The sequence below is a fragment of the Coregonus lavaretus genome (assembly GCF_964263955.1).
Source record: "Coregonus lavaretus genome assembly, contig: HAP1_SCAFFOLD_1075, whole genome shotgun sequence".
In the NCBI taxonomy this organism is placed as follows: domain Eukaryota; kingdom Metazoa; phylum Chordata; class Actinopteri; order Salmoniformes; family Salmonidae; genus Coregonus; species Coregonus lavaretus.
In genome coordinates this window covers 130,113-153,942 of record NW_028158905.1, presented here as the reverse complement: position 1 = coordinate 153,942, position 23,830 = coordinate 130,113, and the positions used below count along the sequence as shown (strand labels likewise).

Genomic DNA, 23,830 nt, shown 5'->3' with positions numbered 1-23,830 from the left:
TGGACAGACACATGCATGCACACACACACAAATACATTTGCTCACTCACATTTCCTGCTTATTCCTTCCTCATTCCGGGAATCTTCCAACCTGGGATACTTGGGAAAGTTACCGGAATTTTGCAACCCTAGGTCTGAGAATCCTCTTCGGCCCATGCATTACTTATGAGTTATGCATGCAGTACCAGGGTGGCCACTGGGTGGTAGCAGCACACAGCAGAGATCACAGCCCAGACACCAGAGCAGCCAGGCACAAAGGAGTGCTGTTCTGTCCTCCTCATCCCCACAGAGTAAACAGTTATTTCCCACGGGAAGGAACAAGTGATGCTCCTGTCTACTAGCCACATGGTATGTGGAGGAGGATTATGACACACACATACACACACACAGACACAGAGAGAGACGAACACCCACTCATGTACACACACCCCAAATCCCAGGCTGTTATGACCAAGATATAATGCAGGGGCATCTGACCGTGGTTGAACCAGCAACCAGATGTGTCTAAATCCTATAGGGCAATATCTGTGGTCATAGTCATCAATGTAATAGATGGATCAGTGTAGGATTGGGCCTGGGTAACATGGTCACCTGTATATGTGGTCTTACCTGGCACTCTCGAACGTGGCCGATGAGGTCTTTCCTATTGCTCCGAACCCTACACCAACAGCAAGGCCCTCTGCAAGAGAAGAAAAACACATAGCCATGGAGGTTAAAGTTGAACGTGTGTGTGTGTGTGTGTGTGTGTGTGTGTGTGTGTGTGTGTGTGTGTGTGTGTAAGTGAGAACGAGAGAGAGAGAGAGGGAGAGAGAGATTGAAAGAGAATGGACAAATGAAAATAGAATTAGGGTTAGGGGTTAAGGTTAGGTTTAAGGGTTAGGGAAAATAGGAGATTGAATGGGAATCAATTGTTTGGTCCCCACAAGGATAGTAAAACCAACGTGTGTGTGTAAGTGTGTAAGTGAGAGAAAGAAATAAAGAAAAGAAAGAAAGACAGAAAGAAAGAATGAGACTCCATTATTTACTGCGCAGTACCAATCAAGTTCAAATAGGCTAAACCATTGTCTGTCACATCACGATGTCGTCACCATCGACGATGGCTGTCAATCATTGTTGATAGACGATACTATCATAATATCACCCAACCCTAGTGTATTATACAGTCTTGCACAAGCACCCATTCTCTCTCTCTTTCTCTCACTCGTGTGAACATGAACTCGCACACGCACACTTGTAGCAACCGACTCTGTGTGTGTGTGTGTGTATGTTTATGCATGCGTGTCCACGTACAAAGCCTGGACGAAAAACACACACAACGCCAACCTCACTCACTCCCTGCACTAATTGACAGCTGACGCCATCAGTGGCAAATTCCATAGGCTCGCTCACACACACAGAACCATGAAGACTGTAACAGCACCAATTGTACCTCCATGAGCGGAGAAGACTACGGTACTGTATGGTTTAGTATAGTATAGTTCTATACAGATGCATCACATTTCAAGCTTCACTGAAATACCTCATCTTCCAATAAGGGGCTTCAATCCCATGAGTGCTTTCATGTTAGGTCAAGAGTCATCTCATCCCATCCCATTATCCCATTGACTGATTCACTAACGAGCTATCTAATCATTGGTGAATTGCATTTTCTAAAGTTTAATTGCCTACAGTAAGAGCAAGCAACAAACATGTTTATGTGTGGAGGGTGAAATGCTACATGTTCTCTTCTGCCATGTAGTGGTAGTGAGAGGAACTTCATCCTTATCTTTGACTTCTCATTACTGCCTTCGGGGTGTGGATCAATGGATTAGTGGGTTATCTCTATTTATCCCTTCCTCACAGTCTGCATCTTTATCTCCCTTTTTCTTTCCATCTTCTCTCTTTTCATTTCGCTCCCCATCTCTCTGTACACCTCCATTACTCCTCCCTCTCACTCTCTGTCAATATGACTGAACGCTGACACACGCAGCTCCCCTGTGTAGGTTTACGGGTGGGAAAAACAGCCAAGAGAGAACTAAGCCTTATCTTCTCTCTTTCTCTCTCCCTCCCCCTTTCCCTGGGCTTAGAGAAATAACTCTTACAAGTCATAAAAGTGTATTAGAAGGAGAACCATTAGATCCCTATGTCTCCCGCGGGCTCTGAGAGGAGAGGGGGAGGAGGAGGTTGTTGATACATTCCCTCAGATTGAAATACATGGGGTATTGGAGATGAGAAGGTCTGGCGAAGCCATTACGGATGCATAGCAGATCCATTTCAGCTCCCGCTCTCCATCCGTCTCAATCGACTGCTGTGGTCTCGGCGGTGCTGGAGGAGCCCATTACAAACTCAGGCAGAGGGAGTAATACCTTAATTTGTCCCTGTATGGGACATTAGGAGGGGTGCTGTCTAGGGGAAGGAGGGTGGTGGAGGGGTCAGTGTCTAGCTTCACAATAATGTGGCATAGACAAGGGGGTGAGTTTGAGGAGGCGAAGGGGGTGGTCTATCCGATGTGGGAGCCAGGTTTAAGTAATCTGCTAAATTAATCTACTAACTTCTACAGCAGAGTTATTTACAGTGCCTTCAGAAAGTAATCATACCACTAGACTTATTCCACATTTTGTAGTGTTACAGCATGAATTCAAAATTGATGAAATATATATTTTTGTCAGACATCTACACACAATAACCCCTAATGACAAAGTGAAAAACAATGTTTTTAGACATTTTTGCACATTTATTGCAAATTAAATACTTTATTTCCATAAGTGTTCACACCCCTCAGTCAATACTTTATAGAAGCACCTTTGGCCGCGATTACAGCTGTGAGTCTTTCTGGGAAAGTCTCTAAAAGCTTACCACACCTGGATTGTGCAACATTTGCCCATCATTATTTTCAAAATTCTTCAAGCTCTGTCAAATTGGTTGTTGATCACTGCTTGACAACCATTTTCAGGTCTTACCATAGATTTTCAAGTAGATTTAAGTCAAAACTGTAACTCGGCCACTCAGGAACATTTACTGCCTTCTTGGTAAGCAACTCCAGTGTATATTTGGCCTTGTGTTCTAGGTTATTGTCCTGCTGAAAGGTGAATTCATCTCCCTGTGTCTGATGGAAAGCAGACTGAACCAGGTTTTCCTCTAGGATTTTGCCTGTGCTTAGCTCAATTCCGTTTTTATCCTGAAAAACTCCCCAGTGTTTAACGATTACAAGCATACCCATAACATGATGCAGCCACCACTATGCTTGATGGAGAGTGGTACTCAGTAATGTGTTATATTGGACAAACATAACACTTTTGTATTCAGGACAAAAAGTAAATCGCTTTGCCACATTATTTGCAGAATTACTTTAGTGCCTTGTTGCAAACAGGATGCATGTGTTTGAAAATCTTTATTCTGTACAGGCTTCCTTATTTTTCTCTGTCAATTAGGTTAGTATTGTGGAGTAACTACAATGTTGTTGATCCATCCTATCAAAGCCATTAAACTCAGTAACTGTTTTAAAGTCACCATTGGCCTCATTGTGAAATCCCTGAGGGGTTTCCTTCCTCTCCGGCAACTGAGTTAGGAAGGACGCCTGTATCTTTGTAGTGACTGGGTCTATTGATACACCATCGAAAGTGTAATTAATAACTTCACCATGCTCAAAGGGATATTCAATGTCTGCTTCTTTTTTTTTACCCATCTACCAATAGGGTGCCCTTCTTTGTGAGGCATTGGAAAACCTCCCTGGTCTTTGTGGTTGAATCTGTGTTTGAAATGTACTGCTCGACTGAGAGACCTTACAGATAATTGTATGTGTGGTGTACAGAGATGAGTCAGTCATGAAATAAATCACGTTATTGCACATAGTGAGTCCGTGCAACTTATTATGTGAGTTGTTAACCACATTTTTACTCCTGAACTTATTTAGGCTTGCCATAACAAAGGGTTTGAATACCTATTGACCCATTTCAGCTTTTCATTTTTAATGAATTTGTAAAACTTGTGTTGTATTGCATTTGCCCAAAACATAACACTTTGTATTCAGGACAAAAAGTGAATTGCTTTGCCACATATTTTGCAGTATTACTTTAGTGCCTAAGTTATTAATTACACTTTGGATGGTGTATCAATACACCCAGTCACTACAAAGATACTTGTGTCCTTCCTAACTCAATTGCTGAAGAGGAAGGAAACCGCTCAGGGATTTTACCATGAGGACAATGGTGACTTTAAAACAGTTACAACGTTTAATGGCTGTGATAGGAGAAACCTGAGGATGGATCAACAATATCGTAGTTACTCCACTATACTAACCAAACTGACAGAGTGAAAAGAAGTAAACCTGTACAGAACATGCATCCTGTTTGCAACAAGGCACTAAAGTAATACTGCAAAATATGTGGCAAAGCAATTCACTTTTTGTCCTGAATACAAAGTGATGTTTGGGGCAAATCCAATACAACACATTACTGAGTACCACTCTCCATATTTTCAAGAATAGGGGTGGCTGCATCATGTTATGGGTATGCTTGTAATCATTATGGACTGGGGAGTTTTTCAGGATAAAAAATAAAGAGAATTGAGCTAAGCGCAGGGAAAACCCCCAGAAATATTACATTTACATAAGTATTCAGACCCTTTCTTCAGTACTTTGTTGAAGCACCTTTGACAGTGATTACAGCCTCGATTCTTCTTGGGTATGACGCTACAAGCTTGGCACACCTGTATTTGGGGAGTTTCTCCCATTCTTCTCTGCAGATCCTCTCAAGCTCTGTCATGTTGGATGGGGAGCGTCGCTGCACAGCTATTTTCAGGTCTCTCCAGAGATGTTAGATCAGGTTCAAGTCCGGGCTTTGGCTGGGCCACTCAAGGACATTCAGAGACTTGTCCCGAAGCCACTCCTGCATTGTCTTGGCTCTGTGTTTAGGGTCGTTGTCCTGTTGGAAGGTGAACCTTAGCCCCAGTCTGAGGTCCTGAGCACTCTGGAGCAGGTTTTCATCAAGGATCTCTCTGTACTTTGCTCTCCTCATCTTTCCCTCGATCTTGACTAGTCTCCCAGTCCCTGCCGCTGAAAACTTCCCCATGGATGGTGCCAGGTTTCCTCCAGACGTGACATTTGGCATTCAGGCCAAAGAGTTCAATCTTGGTTTCATCAGACCAGAGAATCGTGTTTCTCATGATCTGAGAGTCCTTTAGGTGCCTTTTGGCAAAATCCAAGTGGGCTGTCATGTGCTTTTTACTGAGGAGTGGCTTCCGTCTGGGTACTCTACCATAAAGGCCTGATTGGTGGAGTGCTGCAGAGATGGTTGTGCTTCTGGAAGGTTCTCCCATCTCCATAGAGGAACTGTGGAGCTCTGACCATCGGGTTCTTGGTCACCTCCCTGATCAAGGCCCTTCTCCTCCGATTGCTCAGTTTGGCCGGGCGGCCAGCTTTAGGAAGAGTCAATGCAAAAAAGGGTCAATGCAGGTAGTCCAGGTAGCCATCTGGTTAGCTATTTAGCAGTCTTGTTTAGCAGTCTTATGGCTTGGGGGTAGAAGCTGTTACTGCTTGCCGTGTGGTAGCAGAGAAAACAGTCTATGGCTTGGGTGGCAGGAGTGCTCGCCCCTCCATTTCCTTTAGTACATTATCAGCTCCCTTGTCTTGCTGACGTTGAGGGAGAGGTTGCTGTCCTGGTACCATAGTGCCAGATCTCTGACCTCCTCCCTATAGGCTGCCTCATCGTCGTCGGTGATCAGTCCTACCACAGTCGTGTTGTCAGTAAACTTGATAATGGTGTTGGAGTCGTGCACGGCCACACAGTCATAGGTGAACAGGGAGTACAGGAGGGGACTAAGTACAAACCCTGAGGGGCTCCCGTGTTGATGGTCAGCGTGGCGGATGCGTTGTTTCCTACCCTCACCGCCTGGGGGTGGCCTGTCAGGAAGTCCAGGATCCAGTTGCAGAGGGAGGTGGTCAGTCCCAGGGTCCTGAACTTGGAGGGGACTATGGTGTTAAATGCCGAGCTGTAGTCAATGAACAGCATTCTTACATAGGCATCATTTTTGTCCAGGTGGGTGAGGGCAATGTGGAGTGTAAGATATGGTAAACTCCTCAATGTTATCGAATGAATCCCAGAACATATTCCAGTCAGTGCTAGCGAAACGGTCCTGTAGCTTAGTATCCGCTACATCGGACCACTTTCGTACTGAGCACGTCATTGGTATTTCCTGTGAGTTTTTGCACGTAAGCAGGAAGCTTGAGGACAGAGTTATGGCCTGATTTGCCAAAGGGAGGGAGAGGGAGAGACTTGTATGCATTTCTGTGTGTGAAGTAAAAGTGATCTAGAGTTTTAATCGCCTCTAGTTGCACAGGTGACATGCTGGTAAAAATGATTTCAGTTTCCCTGCATTAAAATCAACGGCCACGAGAAATGCTGCCTCTGGATGCGCATTTTCGTGTTTGCTTATTGCCCTATACAGCTCGTTGAGTGTGGTCTTAGTGCCAGCATCAGTTTTCGGTGGTAAGTAGACAGCTATGAAACATATAGATGAAAACTCTCTTGGTAAATAGTATGGTCTGCAAATTATCATGAGGTATTCTAACTCAGGTGAGCAAAACCTTGAGACTTCCTTAACATTAGAGATCGCGCACCAGCTGTTAACAAAGAGACACACCCCTCCTCCCTTCGTCTTACCCGAAACCGCCGTCCGGTCTTGAAGATGCATAAAAAAAACAGTGAGATGTATATTATCCATGTCCTCATTCAGCCACAACTCTGAGAAACATAGAATATTACAGTTTTTCAGGTCCCGTTGTTAGGCTAAACTCGAACGGAGCTCATCCAGTTTGTTCTCCATTGACTGGACGCTCGCCAATAGAACAGAGGGCAATGGCAGCCTATTTGCTCACCGATGTAGTCTCATCAAGATGCCACCTCGCCTGCCTCTCGTTCGCTGCCACTTCCTCTTTCAAGTCCAGGGGATTAGGGACTGGTCCAGAGTAAGCAGAAATTCCAGAGCTGCCGACTTGTTGAAGTAGACATTTTCATCCAAATCAAGGTTAGTGATCACTGTTCTGATGTCCAGAAGCTGTTCTCGGTCATAGGAAATTATGGCGAAGACATTATGTACAAAAAAAGTTAAGATCAACATAAAAAACAGACAAAATAGCAGAATTGGTCAGGAGCCCCTAAGACGGCTACTATACACTGCAGCGCCATCTTTACAGCTGGCCAGTAGTCAAACCATAGTAGTCAAATCTCAAAGCCAGTGGTCAAACCATGATACAGTAGTCATTGACCATCACACCATAAGAATTCTGATTTATAGGTTTCTGATTTGAGTGTGTTATTACATATATAAAGCAGTGAGTGTCAAAAGCTGTGTCAAAAGCTCCAGGACCTGAGATTGTCTGTTTCCCTGTGTCTGGGAGATAGTTAACCTTTGATGAATTAGTGCTGAGAAGTTGTGTCGTGATGTCTCTCCTCCTGTGCTTGTCTTTTTCCTTTTCTCATGTGAGGCTAGACACACAGCAGAGCAGGCCAGGAGAGACCTACGGCCAGGGTTGGAGTGTGTGTGGAAGGTTGTGTGTGTCTCTGTCTGATGGTGGCCATGTCGTGACGTCTACGCTTGTTGTTTTATGCTGTTTTACACAAGGCAGTCAGCCCTGCCATCATCCATCGTTAACAGACACTCCCCCTTCCCCTCTCCTCTCCTCCACTTCCTCTTCCAACTCTTCTCCCCTCTCTCCAAACAAATTAATTAATCAAGACCTTCAAGGTCGAGGGTGCCTCGCTCCTTGTTAACAGCAACGCCAGATGCTCACCTACACACACCTCGCTGTGTGTGTGTGTTGTCGTTAAATGTTGCTAGTGAGTCATTCAACAAACTTACATCTTGTCAAAAGAGCTCAGCCGAGGTCCTGGAGGAATGGAAGGAAGGAAGGAGGAACAGGAAGATGAGGAGGAAGATGTGTACTATTCCTCCTCCTCCTCGTTTCTATCCATCTCTATCCGTCAGGTTTGTAAGCCTCCTTGCTCGCACACGCTTTTTCAGTTCTGCCCACAAATGTTCTATAGTATTGATGTCAGGGCTTTGTGATGGCCACTCCAATACCTTGACTTGGTTGTCCTTAAGCCATTTTCCCACAACTTTGGAAGTATGCTTGGGGTCATTGTCTATTTGGAAGACCCATTTGCGACCAAGCTTTAACTTCCTGACTGATGTCGTGAGATGTTGCTTCAATATATCCACATTATTTTCCTTCCTCATGATGCCATCTATTTTGTGAAGTGCACCAGTCCCTCCTGCAGCAAAGCAACCCCACATCATGATGCTTCACCCCCGTGCTTCACTGTTGGGATGGTGTTCTTCGGCTTGCAAGTTATCCCCTTTTTCCTCCAAACATAACAATGGTCATTATGGCCAAACAGTTGTATTTTTATTTCATAACTTCTCCAAAAAGTAAGATCTTTGTCCCCATGTGCAGTTGCAAACTGTAGTCTGGCTTTTTTATGGCGGTTTTGGAGCAGTGGCTTCTTCCTTGCTGAGCGGCCTTTCAGGTTATGTCGATATAGGACTCGTTTTACTGTGGATATAGATACTTTTGCACCTGTTTCATCCAGCATCTTCACAAGGTCCTTTGCTGTTGTTCTGGGATTGATTTGCACTTTTCGCACCAAAGTACGTTCCTTCCTGAGCGGTATGACGGCTGTGATCCCATGGTGTTTATACTTGCGTATTATTGTTTGTACAGATGAACGTGCTACCTTCAGGCGTTTGGAAATTGCTCCCAAGGATGAACCAGACTTGTGGAGGTCTACAAAAAAAAATGTCTGAGGTCTTGGCTGATTTATTTTGATTTCCCTATGATGTCAAGCAAAGAAGCACTGCGTTTGAAGGTAGGCCTTGAAATACATCCACAGGTTCACCTCCAATTGACTCAAATGATGTCAATTAGCCTATCAGAAGCTCCTAAAGCCATGACATCATTTTCTGGAATTTTCCAAGCTGTTTAAAGGCACAGTCAATTTAGTGTATGTAAACTTCTGACCCACTGGAATTGTGATACAGTGAATTATAAGTGAAATAATCTGTCTGTAAACAATTGTTGAAAAAATTACTTGTGTCATGCACAAAGTAGATGTCCTAACCGACTTGCCAAAAGTATAGTTTGTTAACAAGAAATTTGTGGAGTGATTGAAAAATGAGTTTTAATGTCTCCAACCTAAGTGTATGTAAACTTCCAACTTCAACTGTAGAAGAAAACAAAATAAAAGTAACTTTGCTAATACAGCTAATCTTATAATCCTGCAAACGAATTAACTATTCAGAGAAAAGTGTGTGTGAGTTACTGTGGAAGTGTCACGGTTTCGGCCGAGGCGGCCCCTTCTCCTTGTTCGGGCAGGCTTCGGCGGTCGTCGTCTCCGGAGTACTAGCTGCCACCGTTCGATGTTTCATGTTTGATTGGTTTTGTCTGTTTGTCACACCTGTTTATTGTTTAGTGTTCATTAGGCACCCTATTTAGTTCCCTTGTGTTAGGTCAGGTGTTGTGTGTAATTGTTCTACTGTCGTGTGGTTGTTTGGTCCTCTGTATTTTGTTCTCTCTTATTTTCGTGTTGTATTAGAGAGTCCTGCACGTTGTGCATATTTACTTTGGTCAGTCTAGTGTGCGTTTGTTTTCGCCTGTGGCCTGTTGCCGGTTTTGGCGTGTGCTACGGACTTCACTAAAGACCTTTGGATTTAAATTCTCTGTGTCCTGCGTGTGATTCCACATCCCACTACACTCCACTCCTGACAGGAAGCTACATTTGCATTACTGACATTGAATAGCACCCAGTCAATTATTTAGAAAATTGCGCTATCATTAGGCTATCATAAAAAGTCACGCTGTCACCATGAAGTGTCAGAAACTGCCATAGAGCTGTCATACTGCTGTCATTATTCTATTATAGCTCCTGTCTCTACATAATCATTGCTGACAAGGTCAGAATGAAGACAGAAATATCACTAGATCATCTAATTGCCAGGTAAGAGTTTGGTCCCTGTAGTACAAAATACTGGAGTTGGCAAAGAAGTGTGAAGTGAAGAAAACTCTTGACCCGCTGGTTTGGATAAAACATCTCTAATTAGCTTGACAGTTGGAAAGATGGAAAGAAGCCAGCAAACAGACAAGTGCACTTTCAAAGCGGTAGAGAAACATTTCCCTTAATGGGCAATAGGCCATTGTAGGCATGTTCAAAGGGCTGAGGTAGCCGAGAAAATATGCCTATAGACTAAGTGCCCTAATGCAACAGCTATGAGGGATACAGAGGTAACTAATTCTGAAAAAGAATGACAAAGGTTTCCTACAAGCTCTCATCACTCTGAGCCCTCGAGATGATCAACAATACTTCTCCAGGGAGGAGAGTTGGAATGACCATTCCTGCTCCTAGTATTGGGAGGGAAGCATATGCACGCACACATTAAGAAAATGACTGTAAAAAATGTTAAATCCCATTGAAAAAATGGTATGGTTGAGAGGGATGAGGCAAAAGGTATGGCAATTAAGTTTGGCAGCCCAACTGATTGGCAAACGTACTGCAAAGAAATCATGTAACTAAACTAAAGAAAAAGAAAAAGAAACTATACTATTAAACAAAAATAAATGATATAAAGAATGATAGTAAAAAGCTTTGGAGCACCTTAAATTACATTTTGGGAAAAAAGGCAAACTTGGCTCCATCATTTATTGAATCAGATGGCTCATTCATCACAAAACCCACTGATATCTACTTTAATAACTTCTTCATGGGCAAGATAAGCATCTTAAGTATGACATGCCAGCAACAAACGCTGACACTACACATCCAAGTACATCTGACCAAATTATGTAATTTTGAATTCCGTAAAGTCAGTGTGGAAGAGGTGAAAACATTATTGTTGTCCATCAACAATGACAAGCCACCGGGGTCTGACAATCTGGATGGAAAATTACTTAGGACGATATTGCCACTCCTATTTGCCACATCTTCAATTTAAGCCTACAGTGGGGGAAAAAAAGTATTTAGTCAGCCACCAATTGTGCAAGTTCTCCCACTTAAAAAGATGAGAGAGGCCTGTAATTTTCATCATAGGTACACGTCAACTATGACAGACAAAATGAGAATTTTTTTTCTCCAGAAAATCACATTGTAGGATTTTTAATGAATTTATTTGCAAATTATGGTGGAAAATAAGTATTTGGTCAATAACAAAAGTTTCTCAATACTTTGTTATATACCCTTTGTTGGCAATGACACAGGTCAAACGTTTTCTGTAAGTCTTCACAAGGTTTTCACACACTGTTGCTGGTATTTTGGCCCATTCCTCCATGCAGATCTCCTCTAGAGCAGTGATGTTTTGGGGCTGTCGCTGGGCAACACGGACTTTCAACTCCCTCCAAAGATTTTCTATGGGGTTGAGATCTGGAGACTGGCTAGGCCACTCCAGGACCTTGAAATGCTTCTTACGAAGCCACTCCTTCGTTGCCCGGGTGGTGTGTTTGGGATCATTGTCATGCTGAAAGACCCAGCCACATTTCATCTTCAATGCCCTTGCTGATGGAAGGAGGTTTTCACTCAAAATCTCACGATACATGGCCCCATTCATTCTTTCCTTTACACGGATCAGTCGTCCTGGTCCCTTTGCAGAAAAACAGCCCCAAAGCATGATGTTTCCACCCCCATGCTTCACAGTAGGTATGGTGTTCTTTGGATGCAACTCAGCATTCTTTGTCCTCCAAACACGACGAGTTGAGTTTTTACCAAAAAGTTCTATTTTGGTTTCATCTGACCATATGACATTCTCCCAATCCTCTTCTGGATCATCCAAATGCACTCTAGCAAACTTCAGACGGGCCTGGACATGTACTGGCTTAAGCAGGGGGACACGTCTTGCACTGCAGGATTTGAGTCCCTGGCAGCGTAGTGTGTTACTGATGGTAGGCTTTGTTACTTTGGTCCCAGCTCTCTGCAGGTAATTCACTAGGTCCCCCCGTGTGGTTCTGGGATTTTTGCTCACCGTTCTTGTGATCATTTTGACCCCACGGGGTGAGATCTTGCGTGGAGCCCCAGATCGAGGGAGATTATCAGTGGTCTTGTATGTCTTCCATTTCCTAATAATTGCTCCCAGAGTTGATTTCTTCAAACCAAGCTGCTTACCTATTGCAGATTCAGTCTTCCCAGCCTGGTGCAGGTCTACAATTTTGATTCTGGTGTCCTTTGACAGCTCTTTGGTCTTGGCCATAGTGGAGTTTGGAGTGTGACTGTTTGAGGTTGTGGACAGGTGTCTTTTATACTGATAACAAGTTCAAACAGGTGCCATTAATACAGGTAACGAGTGGAGGACAGGGGAGCCTCTTAAAGAAGAAGTTACAGGTCTGTGAGAGCCAGAAATCTTGCTTGTTTGTAGGTGACCAAATACTTATTTTCCACCATAATTTGCAAATACATTCATTAAAAATCCTACAATGTGATTTTCTGGATTTTTTTTCTCAATTTGTCTGTCATAGTTGACGTGTACCTATGATGAAAATTACAGGCCTCTCTCATCTTTTTAAGTGGGAGAACTTGCACAATTGGTGGCTGACTAAATACTTTTTTTCCCCACTGTACCAGAAAGTGTGTGCCCTCAGGCCTGGAAGGAAGCTAAAGTCATTCCACTACCCAAGAATAGTAAAGCCCCCTTTACTGGCTCAAATAGCAGACCAATCAGCCTGTTACCAACCCTTAGTAAACTTCTGGAAAAAGTTCTGTTTGACTAGATACAATGCTATTTCACAGTAAACAAACTGACAACAGACTTTCAGCACACTTACAGGGAAGAACACTCAACAAGCACAGCACTTACACACATGACTGATGATGGGCTGAGAGAAATTGTGGATAAAATTATTGTGCGGGCTGTCTTGTTAGACTTCAGTGCAGCTTTTGACATTATCAATCATAGTCTGCTGCTGAAAAAACGTATGTGTTGTGGCTTTACACCCCCTGCTATAATGTGGATAAAGAGTTACTTGTCTAACAGAACACAGAGGGTGTTCTTTAATGGAAGACTCTCAAACATATTCCAGGTAGAATCAGGAATTCCCCAGGGTAGCTGTTTAGGCCCTTACTTTTTTCCATCTTTACTAACGACATGCCACTAGCTTTGAGTAAAGCCAATGTGTCTATGTATGCGGATGACTCAACACTATACACGTCAGCTACTACAGCAAATGAAATAAATTCAACACTTAAAGAGCTGCAGTTAGTCCTAAATATTTCCCAAACTAAAAGCATTGTATTTGGGACAAGTCATTCACTAAACCCTAAACCTCAACTACATCTCGTAATGAATAATGTGGAAATGGAGCAAGTTGAGGTGACTAAACTGCTTGGAGTAACCCTGGATTGTAAACTGGAATTGTCAAAACATATTGATACAACAGTAGGTAAGATGGGGAGAAGTCTGTCCATAATAAAGCGCTGCTCTGCCTTCTTAACAACACTATCAACAAGGCAGGTCCTACAGGCCCTAGTTTTGTCGCACCTAGACTACTGTTCAGTAGCGTGGTCAGGTGCCACAAAGAGGGACTTGGGAAAATTGCAGTTGGCTCAGAAAAGGGCAGCACGGCTGGCCCTTAAAAGTAAACGGAAATCTAACATTAATGATATGCATGTCAATCTCTCATGGCTCAAATTGGAAAAGAGATTGACTTCATCACTACTACATTTTTATTGGTCACATACACATATTTAGCAGATGTTATTGCGGGGTGTAGTGGAATGCTTGCTTCCTAGCTCCAACAGTGCAGTAGTATCTAACAATTCAAAACAATACACACACATTTAAAAGTAAAAGAATGGAATTAAGAAATATATAAATATTAGGACGAGCAATGTCGGAGTGGCATTGACTAAAATACAGAAGAATAGAATACAGTATATACATATGAAATGACTAGTTGTCACGAACGTTGAGAGACGGGTCAGACCAAGGTGCAGCGTGGTATGCGAACATGTTTATTAAACTCAATAAACATAAACAAAACAAGAAACAACGTAACGTGAAGTCCTCAGGCTATACACATACAAGCCTATACACGGAACAATATCCAACTAACATAGTAGGCAACTGGGCTACCTAAGTATGATCCCCAATCAGAGACAACGAGCGACAGCTGTCTCTGATTGGGAATCTCACCCGGCCAAACATAGAAACACAACTCTAGATCCTAAACATAGAAAACATAGATTCACTGGCTCCGGAGTGGAACCGCTGACCGGAGCTGGACTGGAAGCCGGTGGAGCGGACTACTCTAGCTCCGGAATGGATCCGCTGACCGGGGCTGGATTGGGCACCGGTGGAGCGGACTGCTCTGGCTCCGGCGTGGAGCCGCTGACCGGAGCTGGACTGGACCCCGGTAGAACGGGCACGGGCCGTGCCGGACTGGGAACACGCACCACTTGGTTGGTGCGAGGAGCAGGCACGGGCCGGGCCGGACTGGGAACCCACACCACTGGTCTGGTGCGAGGAGTAGGAACGGGCCGGGCCGGGCCGGACTGGGGACGCGCACCACTGGTCTGGTGCGAGGAGCAGGCACGGGCCGTGCCGGACTGGGAACACGCACCACTGGCTTGGTGTGAGGTGCAGGCACGGGCCGGGCCGGACTGGAGACACGCACCACTGGCCTGGTGCGGGGAGCAGGTACGGGGCGTACCGGGCTGGCGACACGCACCACTGGTTTGGTGCGAGGAGCAGGGACTGGCCGTACTGGACTGGGAACATGCACCACTGGCTTGGTGCGGGGAGCAGGTACAGGGCGTACCGGGCTGGCAACACGCACCACTGGTTTGGTGCGATGAGCAGGGACGGGCCGTACTGGACTGGGAACACGCACCACTGGTTTGGTGCGGGGAGCAGGTACAGGGCGTACCGGGCTGGCGACACGCACCACTGGTTTGGTGCGAGGAGCAGGCACGGGCCGGGCCGGACTGGAGACACGCACCACAGGTCTGGTGCGAGGAGCAGGAACGGGCCGGGCCGGACTGGGGACGCGCACCACTGGTTTGGTGCGAGGAGCAGGAACGGGCCGTACTGGACTGGGAACACGCACCACTGGCTTGGTGCGAGGAGCAGGCGCGAGGTGTACCGGACTGGGAACCAGCGCTGGAGAACTACGACTGTACCAGTCCTTTACTCTCCGTGCCCAGTCTTCCTCCAGTAAGGACTCCTCCTTGAGCCCCTTGGTCGAGCGTCTTCTCTGTCGATCCCCGACCACCCTTTTAGCCCCCCCCAAAAAAATGTATTGGGGCTGTCTCTCGGGCTTCCTCCTCGGCCGGCGCCTTCTGTGTTGCCATTGCTCCTCTCTAACCCGGGCCTCCACTGTCTCCTCCCAAGGACGGCAATCCATCCCAGCCTGAATCTCCTCCCTTGTCCAAGATCACTTACCGTCCAGGATCTCCTCCCATGTCCAGGATGTCTGCTCATGGGCACGCTGCTTGATCCATTGTTGGTGGGATCTTCTTTCACGAACGTTGAGAGACGGGTCAGACCAAGGTGCAGCGTGGTATGCGAACACGTTTATTAAACTCAATAAACATAAAAAAAACAAGAAACAACGTAACGTGAAGTCCTCAGGCTATACACATACAAGCCTATACACGGAACAAGATCCCACAAACATAGTAGGCAACTGGGCTACCTAAGTATGATCCCCAATCAGAGAAAACGAGCGACAGCTGTCTCTCATTGGGAATCACACCCGGCCAAACATAGAAACACAACTCTAGATCCTAAACATAGAAAACATAGATTCACACACCCTGACTCCACAAACAAGAGTTCCATACGTCAGGGCGTGACACTAGTGTTCCATTATTGAAGTGACCAGTGATTACATGTCTATGTACAGTGGCTTGTGAAAGTATTCACCCCCCTTGGCATTGTTCCTATTTTGTTGCCTTACAACCTGGAATTAAAATTCATTTTTGGGGAGTTTGTATCATTTGATTTACACAACATGCCTAACACTGAAGATGCAACATTTTTGGGGGGTGAAACAAACAAGAAATAAAACAGAAAAACAGAAATCTTGAGCGTGCGTAACTATTCACCCCCCCAAAGTCAATACTTTGTAGCGCCACCTTTTGCAGCAATTACAGCTGCAAGTCTCTTGGGGTATGTCTCTATAAGCTTGGCACATCTAGCCACTGGGATTTTTGCCCATTCTTCAAGGCAAAACTGCTCCAGCTCCTTCAAGTTGGAAAGGATCCGATGGTGTACAGCAATCTTTAAGTCAGACCACAGATTCTCAATTGGATTGATGTCTGGGCTTTGACTAGGCCACTCCAAGACATTTAAATGTTTTCCCTTAAACCACTCAAATGTTGCTTTAGCAGTATGCTTAGGGTCATTGTCCTCCTGGAAGGTGAACCTCCGTCCCAGTCTCTGGAAGACTGAAACAGGTAGCCCTCAAGAATTTCCCTGTATTTAGCACCATCCATCATTCCTTCAATTCTGACCAGTTTCCCAGTCCCTGCCGATGAAAAATATCCCCACAGCATGATGCTGCCACCACCATGCTTCACTGTATGGATGGTGTTCTCGGGGTGATGAGAGGTGTTGGGGTTGCGCCAGACATAGTGTTTTTTGCTTGATGGCCAAAAAGCTCAATTTTTGTCTCATCTGAACAGTGTCTATTTAACAGTGTGATGGCCTTGAGAAGGAAGCTGTTTTTCAGTCTCTCGGTCCCAGCTTTGATGCACCTTTACCGACCTCACCTTCAAATCAAATCAAATCAAATTGTATTGGTCACATACACGTGTTTAGCAGATGTTATTGCGGGTGTAGCGAAATGCTTGTGCTTCTAGCTCCGAGAGTGCAGTAATATCTAACATATACAGTACTGTTCAAAAGTTTGGGGTCACTAAGGAATTTCCTTGTTTTCTAAAGAAAATCACTTTTTTTGTCCCTTAAAATAACATCAAATTGATCAGAAATACAGTGTAGACATTGTTAATGTTGTAAATGGCTATTTTAGCTTGAAATTGGCTGATTTTTAATGGAATATCTACAGTGAGGGAAAAAAGTATTTGATCCCCTGCTGATTTTGTACGTTTGCCCACTGACAAAGAAATGATCAGTCTATAATTTTAATGGTAGGTTTATTTGAACAGTGAGAGACAGAATAACAACAACAAAATCCAGAAAAACGCATGTCAAAAATGTTATAAATTGATTTTGACCCCCTCTCAATCAGAAAGATTTCTGGCTTCCAGGTGTCTTTTATACAGGTAACGAGCTGAGATTAGGAGCACACTCTTAAAGGGAGTGCTCTTAATATCAGCTTGTTACCTGTATAAAAGACACCTGTCCACAGAACAATCAATCAATCAGATTCCAAACTCTTCACCATGGCCAAGACCAAAGAGCTCTCCAAGGATGTCAGGGACAAGATTGTAGATCTACACAAGGCTGGAATGGGCTACAAGACCATCGCCAAGCAGCTTGGTGAGAAGGTGACAACAGTTGGTGCGATTATTCGCAAATGGAAGAAACACAAAAGACCTGTCAATCTGCCTCGGCATGGGGCTCCATGCAAGATCTCACAATGAACATGAGAACGGTGAGGAATCAGCCCAGAACTACACGGGAGGATCTTGTCAATGATCTCAAGGCAGTTGAGACCATAGTCACCAAGAAACCAATTGGTAACACACTACGCCGTGAAGGACTGAAATCCTGCAGTGCCCGCAAGGTCCCCCTGCTCAAGAAAGCACATATACAGGGCCGTCTGAAGTTTGCCAATGAACATCTGAATGATTCAGAGGAGAACTGGGTGAAAGTGTTGTGGTCAGATGAGACCAAAATCGAGCTCTTTGGCATCAACTCAACTCGCCGTGTTTGGAGGAGGAGGAATGCTGCCTATGACCCCAAGAACACCATCCCCACAGTCAAACATGGAGGTGGAAACATTATACTTTGGAGGTGTTTTTCTGCTAAGGGGACAGGACAACTTCACCACATCAAAGGGACGATGGACGGGGCCATGTACCGTCAAATCTTGGGTGAGAACCTCCTTCCCTCAGCCAGGGCATTGAAAATGGGTCGTGGATGGGTATTCCAGCATGACAATGACCCAAAACACACGGCCAAGGCAACAAAGGAGTGGCTCAAGAAGAAGCACATTAAGGTCCTGGAGTGGCCTAGCCAGTCTCCAGTCCTTAATCCCATAGAAAATCTGTGGAGGGAGCTGAAGGTTCGAGTTGCCAAACGTCAGGCTCGAAACATTAATGACTTGGAGAACATCTGCAAAGAGGAGTGGAACAATTTCCCTCCTGAGATGTGTGCAAACCTGGTAGCCAACTACAAGAAACGTCTGACCTCTGTGATTGCCAACAAGGGTTTTGCCACCAAGTACTAAGTCATGTTTTGCAGAGGGGTCAAATACTTATTTCCCTCATTAAAATGCAAATCAATTTATACCATTTTTGACAAGCGTTTTTCTGGATTTTTTTGTAGTTATTCTGTCTCTCACTGTTTAAATAAACCTACCATTAAAATTATAGACTGATCATGTCTTTGTCAGTGGGCAAACGTACAAAATCAGCAGGGGATCAAATACTTTATTCCCTCACTGTACATAGGCATACAGAGGCCCATTATCAGCATCCGTCAGTCCTGTGTTCTAATGGCACGTTGTGTTTGCTAATCCAAGTTTATCATTTTAAAAGACTAATTGATCATTAGAAAACCCTTTTGCAATTATGTTAGCACAGCGGAAAACTGTTGTGCTGATTAAAGAAGCAATAAAACTGGCCTTCTTGAGACTAGTTGAGTATCTGGAGCATCAGCAATTGTGGGTTCAATTACAGGATCAAAATGGCCAGAAACAAATAACTTTCTTCTGAAACTCGTCAGTCTTTTCTTGTTCTGAAACATGAAGGCTAATCCATGCGAGAAATTGCCAAGAAACTGGAGATCTCGTACAACGCTGTGTACTACTCCCTTCACAGAACAGCGCAAACTAGCTCTAACCAGAAAAGAAAGAGGAGTGGGAGGCCCCGGTGCACAACTGAGCAAGAGGACAAATACATTAGAGAGTCTAGTTTGAGAAACAGACGCCTCACATGTCCTCAACTGGCAGCTTCATTAAATAGTACCTGCAAAACACCAGTCTCAACGTCAACATTGAAAAGGCGACTCCGGGATGCTGACCTAGGCAGAGTTGCAAAGAAAAAGCCATATATCCTGAGGCTGCATTAATTGTAGCCGGGGATTTTAACAAAGCAAATTTGAGGACTAGGCTGCCGTAGTTCTATCAACATATCGATTGTTGTACTTGTGCAGCCAAAATCCTCGACCACTGCTACTCGAACTTCCAGGATGGTTATAAGGCCCTCCCCTGCCCTCCTTTCGGCAAATCTGACCACGACTCCATTTTGCTCCTCCCTTCCTATAGGCAGAAACTCAAACAGGAAATACCCATGCTAAGGACTATTCAACGCTGGTCTGACCAATCGGAATCCACGCTTCAAGATTGTTTTGATCACGCGGACTGGGATATGTTCCGGGTAGCTTCCAAAAATAATTTAGACAAATACACTGAAACGGTGACTGAGTTTATCAGGAAGTGTATAGGTGATGTTGTGCCCACTGTGACTATTAAAACCGACACTAACCAGAAACCGAGGATAGATGGCAGCATTCGCACCAATCTGAAAGCGCGAACCACCGCATTCAACCATGGCAAGGTGACTGGGAATATGGCAGAATACAAACAGTGTAGCGACTCACTCCGCAAGGCAATTAAACTGGCAAAACATCAGTATAGAGACAAAGTGGAGTCGCAATTCAACAGCTCAGACACGATATGTATGTGGCAGGGTCTACAGACAATCACGGACTACAAAAGGAAAACTAGCCACGTCGCCGACACCGACGTCTCGCTTCCAGACAAGCTAAACACTTTCTTTGCCCGCTTTGAGGATAACACAGTGCCACTGATGAGGCCCACTACCAAGGGCTGTGGCCTGTCCTTCTCCGCGACCGACGTGATTAAGACATTTAAGCATGTTAACCCCCGCAAGGCTGCCGGCCCAGACGGCATCCCTAGCGGCGTACTCAGAGCATGCGCAGACCAGCTGGCTGGGGTGTTTATGGACATATTTAATCTCTCCCTTTCCCAGTCTGCTGTTCCCACATGCTTCAAGATGGCCACCATTGTTCCTGTACCCAAGAAAGCATAGGTAACTGAACAAATTGACTATCACCCTGTAGCACTCACCTCTGTCATCATGAAGTGCTTTGAGAGACTAGTCAAGGATCATATCAACTCTACCTTACCTGTCACCCTAGACCCACTTCAATTTGCTTACCGCCCCAATAGATCCACAGACGATGCAATCGCCATCACACTGCACACTGCCCTATCCCATATGGACAAGAGGAATACATATGTAAGAATGCTGTTCATTGACTGTAGCTCAGTATTCAACACCATAGTACCCTCCAAGCTCATCATCAAGCTCGAGGCCCTGAGTCTGAACCCCGCCCTGTGCAACTGGGTCCTGGACCTCCTGACGGGCCACCCCCCAGGTGGTGAAGGTAGGAAACAACATCTCCACTTCGCTGATCCTCAACACTAGGGCCCCACAAGGGTGCATGCTCAGCCCCCTCCTGTACTCCCTGTTCACCCATGACTGCGTGGCCAAGCATGCCTCCAACTCAATCATCAAGTTTGCAGATGACACAACAGTAGTAGGCTTGATTACCAACAATGACGAGACCGCCTACATGGAGGAGGTGAGGGCTCTGGGAGTGTGGTGCCAGGAAAATAACCTCTCACTCAACGTCAACAAAACAAAGGAGATGATCGTGGACTTTAGGAAAGAGCAGAGGGTGCACCCCCCTATCCACATCGATTGGACCGCAGTGGAGAAGGTGGAAAGCTTCAAGTTCCTTGGCATACACATCACCGACAAACTGAAATGGTCCACCCACGCAGACAGTGTGGTGAAGAAGGCGCAACAGAGCCTCTTCAACCTCAGGAAGATGAAGAAATTCGGCTTCACACCTAAAACTTTTACAGATGCACAATTGAGAGCATCTTGTCGGGCTGTATCACCACCTGGTACGGCAACTGCACCACCCACAACCGCAGGGCTCTCCAGAGGGTGGTGCGGTCTGCCGAACGCAGTATCGGGGGCAAACTACCCGCCCTCCAAGACACATACAGCACCCGATGTCACAGGAAGGCCAAAAAGATCATCAAGGACATAAACCACCCGAGCCACTGCCTGTTCACCCCGCTATCATCTAGAAGGCAAGGTCAGTACAGGAGCATCAAAGCTGGGACCGAGAGAATGAAAAACAGCTTCTATCTCAAGGCCATCAGACTGTTAAATAGCCATCATTAGCACATTAGAGGCTGCTGCTGCCTATTGATATCAATGGCCAAATTGAACACTAGTCACTTCGATAATGTTTACAGTCACTTTAATATTGTTTACATATCTTGCACTACTCATCTCATATGTATATACTGCATTCTATTCTATAATATTCACTGTATCTTAGTCCATGCCGCTCTGTCATTGCTTGTCCATATATGTATATTTTCTTAAATTCCATTCCTTACTAGTTTTGTGTGTATTAGGTATATGTTATGAAATCGTTAGATATTACTTTTTAGATATTACTGCACTGTCGGAGCTAGAAGCACAAGCATTTCGCTACACCCGCTATAACATCTGCTAAACACGTGTATGTGACAAATACAATTTGATTTGATTTCGTTAGAGGCAGTTTGTGCTGTTCTGTGAAGGGAGTAGTACACAGCATTGTAAGAGATCTTCAGTTTCTTGGCAATTTCTCACGTGGAATAGCCTTCATTTCTCAGAACAAGAATAGACTGACAAGTTTCAGATGAAAGTTATTTGATTCTTGTCATTTTGATTCTGTAATCAAACCCACAATTGCTGATGCTCCAGATACTCAACTAGTCTCAAGAAGGCCGGTTTTATTGCTTCTTTAATCAACACAACAGTTTTCAGCTGTGCTAACATAATTGCAAAAGGGTTTTCTAATGATCAATTAGCCTTTTAAAATGATAAACTTGGATTAGCAAACACAACCTGCCATTGGAACACAGGACTGATGGTTGCTAATAATGGGCCTCTGTACGCCTATGTAGATATTCCATTAAAAATCAGCCGTTTCCAGCAACAATAGCCATTTACAACATTAACAATGTCTACACTGTATTTCTATTCAATTTGATGTTATTTTAATGGACACATTTTTTTATTTTCTTTCGAAAACAAGGACATTTCTAAGTTACCCCAAAGTTTTGAACGGTAGTGTACATGTTAGATATTACTATTATAATCTTCTGGATGGTAGCGGGGTGAACAGGCCGTGGCTTGGGTGGTTGATGTTCTTGATGATCTTTTTGGCCTTCCTGTGACATCGGCTGCTGTAGGTGTCCTGGAGGGCAGTTAGTGTGCCCCCGGTGATACGGTGGGCAGACCGCACCACCCTCTAGAGAGCCCTGCAGTTGTGGGCGGTGCAGTTGCCGTACCAGGATGCTCTCAATTGTGCATCTGTAAAAGTTTTTGAGGGTCTTAGGGGCCAAGCCAAATTTATTCAGCTTCCTGAGGTTGAAGAGGCGCTGTTGCGCCTTCTTCACCACACTGTCTGTGTGGGTGGACCATTTCAGATTGTCAGTGATATGTATGCAGAGGAACTTGAAGCTTTTCACTCTCTCCACTGCGGTCCCGTCGATGTGGATAGGGGCGTGCTCCCTCTGCTCTTTCCTGAAGTCCACGATCAGCTCCTTCGTTTTGTTGATGTTGAGGGAGAGGTTATTTTCCTGGCACCACTCCTCCAGGGCCCTCACCTCCTCCCTGTAGGTGGTCTCGTCATATTTGGTAATCATGCCTACTACTGTTGTGTCGTCTGAAAACTTGATTATTGAGTTGGAGGCTTGCGTGGCCACGCAGTCATGGGTGAACAGGGAGTACAGGAGGGGACTGAGCACGCACCCTTGAGGGGCTCCTGTGTTGAGGATCAGCGAAGTGGAGGTGTTGTTTCCAACCTTCACCATCTGGGGGCGGCCCGTGAGGAAGTCCAGGACCCAGTTGCACAGGGCGGGGATCAGACCTAGGGCCCCAAGCTTAATGATGAGCTTGGAGGGTACTATGGTGTTGAAGGCTGAGCTATAGTCAATGAACAGCATTCTTACATAGGTATTCCTCTTGTCCAGATGGGATAGGGCAGTGTGCAGTGCGATGGCGATTGCATCGTCTGTGGATGTATTGAGGCGGTATGCAAATTGAAGTGGGTCTAGCGTTTCAGGTAAGGTAGAGTTGATATGATCCATAAATAGCCTCTCAAAGCACTTCATGATGACAGAAGTGAGTGCTACGGGGCGATAGTCATTTAGATCAGTTACCTTTGCTTTCTTGGGTACAGGAACAATGGTGGACATCCTGAAGCAAGTGGGGACAGCAGACTGGGATAGGGAGAGATTGAATATGTCCGTAAACACCCCAGCCAGCTGGTCTGCGCATGCTCTGAGGACGCGGCTAGGGATGCCGTCTGGGCCGGCAGCCTTGCGAGGGTTAACATGCTTAAATGTCTTACTCACGTCGGCCACGGAGAACGAGATCCCACAGTCATTGGGAGCGGGCCGCGTCGGTGGCACTGTGTTATCCTCAATGCGGGCGAAGAAGGTGTTTAGCTTATCCCGGAGCAAGACGTCGGTGTCCACGACGTGGCTGGATTTCCCTTTGTAATCCGTGATTGTCTGTAGACCCTGCCACATACATCTCGTGTCTGAGCCATTGAATTGCGACTCCACTTTGTCTCTATACTGATGTTTTGCC

The 23,830-nt window shown here is 45.2% G+C and overlaps 1 protein-coding gene across 1 annotated transcript in view; it reads right to left on the bottom strand.

Annotated features, from left to right (window-relative positions):
* Positions 1–565: 565 nt before the first annotated feature.
* LOC311123492 (zinc transporter ZIP11-like) overlaps positions 566–23,830 on the bottom strand; it is a 144,494-nt gene continuing 121,229 nt past the window's right edge. The window contains exon 5 of the mRNA XM_084197751.1: positions 566–678. Coding sequence (XP_084053877.1) covers positions 605–678 — 74 coding nt within the window. The 3' untranslated portion in view covers positions 566–604. The remainder of the gene's footprint in view (positions 679–23,830) is intronic.